Source organism: Glycine soja, chromosome 19 (genome assembly GCF_004193775.1).
Source record: "Glycine soja cultivar W05 chromosome 19, ASM419377v2, whole genome shotgun sequence".
NCBI classification, from domain to species: domain Eukaryota; kingdom Viridiplantae; phylum Streptophyta; class Magnoliopsida; order Fabales; family Fabaceae; genus Glycine; species Glycine soja.
Window position 1 is genome coordinate 919,902 of NC_041020.1, and position 6,895 is coordinate 926,796.

Genomic DNA, 6,895 nt, shown 5'->3' on the forward strand with positions numbered 1-6,895 from the left:
CAACCACAAATAGGGAAAACAAAAATAAAAACAAAACTTTGTTGTGTCAGTATATCATGATCAGAGTGTTAATTAAGGCCTCTTTTGAACTTCACCAAATTAAAAAAACTATGTGATTCTATAAATTGTAGAAATCATCTTACGGAGGCTATTTGTCCAATTCATCAATCATGATTACAAAACTATAATGGCATGATATAGTTGAGAGATAGCTGTATTCTTTTTAATTATGTGATTAAAAAGTTTAATTTCAAGATCTATGTATATAATGAAAAATTATCAATTAAAAAAATGAAAAAAAAGTATGTTTTTAGTTACTAAACTTTTTAAATCTTGTTTTTAGTGTAAGTAATTTCATATCATTTAATTTAGGTTCTATACTTTCAAAAAAAACTTATTTTTAGTCTTTCCTCACAAATAATGTTTACGTCATATTTTATATGACAAATAGGTTATACGTATCTATCGTACAAATTCATAAAAAATAATGTTCAAAAAATAAACAAAATTAGAAAAAAAAAACATAAATAAAATTATAACAATTGTTAAAGAATGACGATGAAATCAAAGACAATAAAAATAAAATCCTTGAAAGTTATAATTCAATGTGTATGGGAAAAACATATTAATAACTTTTTTTCCTCTAAAAATCAAAATAATTTTTCACATTATTTTAAGCAATTTAAAAATGTAGTTAAAAAAAACATACTATATTTATTGCGTCACACATAAGTTAACATTATTTGTGATATTTATGAAGAGTGACTAAAAATAAGTTTTGTATAAAATACAAAAATTAAATTGAATGATATGAAATTTTGAGAACTAAAAATAAAATTTCCTGTAAATATAAACTCTAAAACCATATTTTTCCAAAAAAATATATTAATATTTTTAAATAAATTACTAATATTTTAAAAGATTAGTCTCTGATTTCATATACCAAAAAATCAATGATGAATATTACAAGTTACACATTTTTGCCTTTGTGACAAGTGACTCCCCTTAACCGTTTTCATGATCACCCATTCATGAAGCCAAAACAACTTGTTTGAAAGGGATGGCAAGATGTAAAGGTAGTACAATAACCGTGAATGCCATAAATGAATATTATAGAAAGAAAAAAACAAAAACAAAAACACACCAAACAAACAACTAAACAAGGCAGTGCCACAGACAGAAAAGAGAGATCTTTGCTTTCAATAAATTAGAAGAAGTTGAAGGGCTTGGGTTAATTAGAAGGAGACCAAAGTGGGTCAGAAACACACGTCGTGTTCAGGCAAAATCCATGTGCCCACATGGATGATTGAGAGAGAGTAAGAGAGAGAGAGAGAGAAAGAGAAAACGTATTATATTTATGACCTCAAGACATCACCACAAGAAACAGCAGCAGCAACTGCAGTGGCAGCAAAAAACATAGTAATAGTAATAGTAGAGGAAGAGAGACACAAGAGACCCACCAAGGAAATTTTGCTCAAAACCAGAACTTGCTACCAAAGTTAACATCTTTTGATGATTCCAAGTGACTTTGAGCTTCAAAGTCCATAGTGGGGTGTGGTGAATTTTTTGAATTTTGAAGAGAAGAAGTGTGTGTGTGTGTGTGTGTGTGTGTGTGTGTGTGAGAGAGAGAGAGAGAGAGAGAGAGAGAGAGAGAGAGAGAGAGATGAAGAAGAGTGAGAGTGGGGGGTATGTGAGAGCGGATCAGATAGATCTGAAAAGCTTGGATGAGCAGCTTCAGAGGCATCTGAGTAGAGCATGGACTATGGAGAAGAACAAGGAGAAGGAGGAAGAAGAAGAGGTTGAAGGAAGGTCCACAAGAAGCAGACAAGAATGGGAGATTGACCCCTCTAAGCTTGTCATCAAGACTGTCATTGCTCGTGGCACTTTTGGCACTGTCCATCGTGGGATTTATGATGGCCAAGATGTTGCAGGTATACTCCACTACACTATAGTACACTACACTCTCTTGCTTTGGCTCTCACAGTTGAAAAGTTTTGAGTTTTCATTTGATGTGTGTTTGTTCTCATATATGCAACTAATGTACTGGATCATACCAGCGCTGATGCACCGCATCCCATTAGAACTCCACATTTAAACGTGCTTGAATGGAAATAGTATTAGAATGGGTGACCTTCTCGGAAGTCCTCGTGTTTTCCCTCCATTTATTACACCTATTTTTTTGACACCTACATACATGTGCAAGGGGGGGAGTTTTCTTTACTTGGAGAAGTTCATGTAGTTGGTCTTTTTCAACTTATAATGTTGCATAATGTGTACATGCTCCCAGAAACTGAAGGTTGATGGGTTGTTATTAGGCCTTCTTTTATGTGGAATGCCAAGGTTTCATTTCATGGTCAAATGCCTTTTCTGCCTAAACTTTCAATGGAAGTGCAATGAAGGGTTTCATAGAAATGATGTCTTATTTGGTCAGCTGATCCACTGCTTAAGTTTTGTTTTGCCTGTTTCTGCTTGTGCTTGTACCTTTCTACAATCAAGCTACAATTTCTGCTTGGACATGAGTTCTTGTTCTGCTTTTTTTTTTGTTTTGTTTCACTGAGTTCTTTGAGAAGGCATCTGAGTTTACAGTGTTTGGTTAGTGGCAGTTGCCAAACTTGGAACTTTGTAGATCAAGATTTGCAAAATCCGTGCTTCTTTTTCATTTTTAGTTCCTTTTTTTTTGTTTTCTCTAGAATTCACAAGATCCAGTTGACTTGACAGTTATGTGCATGAACTTTAATTTTCTTCTTTCTTTTTTGAACTTTCATGTGTTCTTGGTTATTACTGTTGTGCCCCTAATTTTACTACCATGGGATGGTATAAGAATTAAAAAAATGATAATAAACGAAATTGTTGACTGGTAATGATTGGTTATTATGTTGCCACATACATTTCTCATTCATAAAATAATTTTCTAATCTTCTACTGGGAGTTGGCTACAGGAACTCTTCTCGTGAGAGTTAAAATTATCAGTGATACTAATGTCTTTTTGAGGTGTTGTGATTGTCTTGATGTTATATGCAGAACTTTATTACCTTAACAATTCCTGGATGCTAAACTTGTTATCCCTGCAGCTTTCAACTTAAATTGAATGAACGAACAGTTTAAAGTAACTTGTGTATGTGATGCTCTCCTTCTGCTTTCATAGCATGCAATTAATCTTTGATTTTGTTTTTCTCAGTTAAGCTCCTTGACTGGGGGGAAGAAGGCCATCGGTCAGATGCTGAAATAGCTTCTTTGCGAGCGGCTTTTACACAAGAAGTTGCTGTTTGGCACAAGCTTGAACATCCTAATGTAACCAAGGTAATATTTGGGCCTTCATTTAGTTTCTTTGTGTTATCCATGTTTCTCCTTATGTGCTGTCATTTTCCACTATTAATCGAATCAGATATAAGAATGGAAAGTAGATAAACAAAAATAAGGAAAGGGGAAAGGTAAATGACAAAGAAGATTGTGAGATTTAATGTATTCCTTGAGGCAAATTTTGGAATGTATTCCAGGTGGAAATATTGGAAAACATTCTAGGACGCAAATATTGCCAAAACCTCAGATTGTTGTCTCTTCATAGTATGATTGTGATAGCTTGATTCTGGTCACATTTGGATCAAATGAATTTTTGTGAAGGTTTATTTTCTGATGTGCTGTTTCCTCTGTTATTTTTGGGGATGGGAGGAGGATTGGGTAGGTGTGTACCACATTAAGATCCACACTGGGGGGAAATACCTTTGCAAGTGTGTAAACCAGGAGTATGGTCCAGTCTTAAGGATTCCCATAAGTACAACATTAAATTTGCATCATAGTTTACAAACATTTATGTGAGAATTTTCTTATTCACTCCTGCTGTCAAATCCGTTTTGCAGTTTATTGGGGCAACAATGGGAACATCAGAGCTACAGATACAAACAGAAAATGGTCATATAGGCATGCCGAGTAATGTTTGTTGTGTTGTTGTTGAATATTGTCCTGGGGGTGCACTGAAGTCTTATCTCATTAAAAACCGAAGAAGGAAGCTGGCTTTTAAAGTGGTTGTTCAACTGGCTCTTGACCTTGCAAGAGGGTCCAATCTTTATGCCTAACCTGTTCTCATATAAGTTTAGGTGAATAAGCTTTCTTTCTAAGCCTGAGAACTTTATTATTTACTTTATAGGTTGAGCTATCTCCACACAAAGAAGATTGTCCACAGAGATGTTAAAACAGAAAATATGCTTCTGGACAAGACACGAACCTTGAAAATAGCTGATTTTGGAGTAGCTCGTATTGAGGCCTCCAATCCTCATGACATGACAGGTGAAACTGGAACCCTTGGTTACATGGCTCCTGAGGTACATGCTTCAATTCCTTTGAAAATTTCTCTCTCCTGTGCATTGTTCTTTTGGGGTTTGTTTCAAACACCCTTAATGTCTAGTCCTTACCTCAGAAAATTTTGAAAATGCTGGCTTAGGACTTGTTACTTGCGACCGGCTCTGTTGTCTAACTAATTGTGAAAGAACTGGGTTGAATATTTTTGGACTTAAAATATAAGGAAAAATTACTAAACAGGAATTCTTGATTAAAATATTAACCATGTTGGAAAGATAAGGACATTGAATTGTTCCATCACTGTCCTTACTTTCATCAGGAATTCCTTTTGTTTTATAGTTCACCCAACAATTATGTATATATCCATGTTGGTTTTGGTACATAATTACAGGAAGAAATCTTTACCTCAGTCCCATTTACAATTACTGAGATCTAGAACTGCAGCATGTCACTACTCACTAATCTTGAGATATTTACGGTATCTCTAACTCAACATTGTGTTTCTTTTTTTTAAAGTATTCTAAAGATGAGACTGAGAGTCTCTATAAAATAAACCTCTTTTGGTGAGAGATTAATCAGTCATTTAACTGTAGCTTTTTGAAATGCATGGCTTCTCAATTGGAGTATACTTTCTTATTTTCAATTTTCAGAATTGTGCTTTATTAAAATTGCCCGACTCAAGAAAGGGTGAAGGGGGAACCAAAAACCATTATACAAATAGGTTGGGCTTAAATATTCAGTACTCCTGTAAATAATGGTTAACTCTTTCAAATACATGAGCCTCAGCATGCATTATGCTGATTTTACATCAGTCATAAATAGCCTGGCTTTGCAAAAGTAATTCATGTTTTGTTTGAATAATAGCAGATCTTATATATTGGTAAATGAAACTTACCTGATGAAATTGGGCAGGTTCTAAATGGTAATCCATACAATAGAAAGTGTGATGTGTACAGTTTTGGCATATGCTTATGGGAGATATACTGCTGTGACATGCCATATCCTGACCTTAGTTTCTCAGAAGTGACATCAGCTGTTGTACGACAGGTATGCAAAATGTATTTAAGTGGCTTTGCCAGCATAAACTAACTATTTATTAGGAAACATGAGCCTGTACAATTGTTAGTTTATTTGCAAATCTCTACTCGTTGCTTTTTATTGTAACTAGATTCTTTATGGAACTGCAGAATTTGAGGCCAGAGATTCCGCGATGTTGTCCTAGCGCTCTGGCAAATGTGATGAAAAGATGCTGGGATGCGAATCCTGACAAGAGGCCGGAGATGGATGAAGTGGTGACCATGTTGGAAGCTATTGATACTTCAAAGGGTGGAGGTATGATCCCTCATGATCAGCCTCAGGGTTGTTTATGTTTTCGCAGTTATCGAGGACCTTGAAAGATTTTTCACTGCCAAGGAAATTGATTATGGAGGGATGATATACAGTGTTCTGGAAATCAGTTTGCATTTTATTTGATTGAAGGAATAGGGAAGGAAGACTCAAGGATGAAATGCATACACAAAAAGTATGAAAGCAATAGTTAATGAAGAGCTCTGCAATTACTTGTTACTTTGTTGGGCTATAATTTTTGTAAAGCTAATTGTGCTATCTCCTCATTGCACCCATTTTTATGATATTTCTATGTAAGTTGTACACTTGACAGTAGTAGCATGGATTGTTCCGACACTAATATCAAAGTCCTGATGGGTCATTTGGTGTCCTATGAGCCTACAAGTGATCTTTTTTGGGAAGATTTGCTCATGTGCAGAAAGACATGACTTATAATATGTGGAATAAATATACAATTTGACCATTAAAAGATGTTATATGTTGTAGATTGAGGAAAGCTTTTGTTTATACATTTTACACTTAAAATAGTCAACTTGATGGCAAGTATATTGAAGTTATCAACTTGATGACATGTATATTTCTACGGTTAAAAATATTAATGGCATGGTTGGTAGAGTGAAATGGAATTGAGAAGAAATATTTGAATTGAAGTAGTGTGATAAAAGTATGGGACTACTAATTTTTGAAATTTTTTCTTCATTTTTACTCTACTTCATCTCTATCAAACGCACTATAAAGGATCGGAATAAGATAAGTAACATTTCGAGACTAGGTTGTTATATATCCTCATAATATATGATTTTATGATTAATTATGTCCTTTTTGGGCCAATGAAATTATGTTGAGAGGAACCTATTAAAGACTAGAGTTCATAACATCACTAGAAACAAAATGCTAACCCATGTAATTAATTGTTAAATGGTTAAATCTTACATGGTATTTTAAATATGAAAATCTCGTGAGAATTTCAAATTCCCTTCAGAATGTCAAGATGTATCAACGGTTCTGACCATTTTAAAAAAAAAAGTTCCAGATGTTTGCAAATACTAACCATCAAACCTCAGATTGAAAAGGTTTCTTCTATGAACTAAACCAGTTGATCCAATTTTCATTCCAAACATCATCTAAAACAAGCCATGTTCTCAAATCAAATTTCTGCTTCAAATTATCCATCACTTTTGTCATCTAAAAAGTTCATTATTAGGGGCCAATTTGCTTTTAACTCTGCTAATTGATATGTATGAAAGATCTT

General features: G+C 34.2%; 1 protein-coding gene across 1 annotated transcript; it reads left to right on the forward strand.

Moving 5' to 3' along the window:
• Positions 1-1,185: 1,185 nt before the first annotated feature.
• Positions 1,186-6,139, forward strand: LOC114400579 (serine/threonine-protein kinase STY13-like). The gene is made up of 6 exons (XM_028363094.1): positions 1,186-1,931; positions 3,179-3,300; positions 3,858-4,054; positions 4,145-4,319; positions 5,209-5,343; positions 5,484-6,139. Exons 1-6 carry the CDS (start codon positions 1,664-1,666, stop codon positions 5,688-5,690), a joined length of 1,104 nt encoding a protein of 367 aa, XP_028218895.1. The 5' UTR covers positions 1,186-1,663; the 3' UTR covers positions 5,691-6,139.
• Positions 6,140-6,895: the final 756 nt, after the last annotated feature.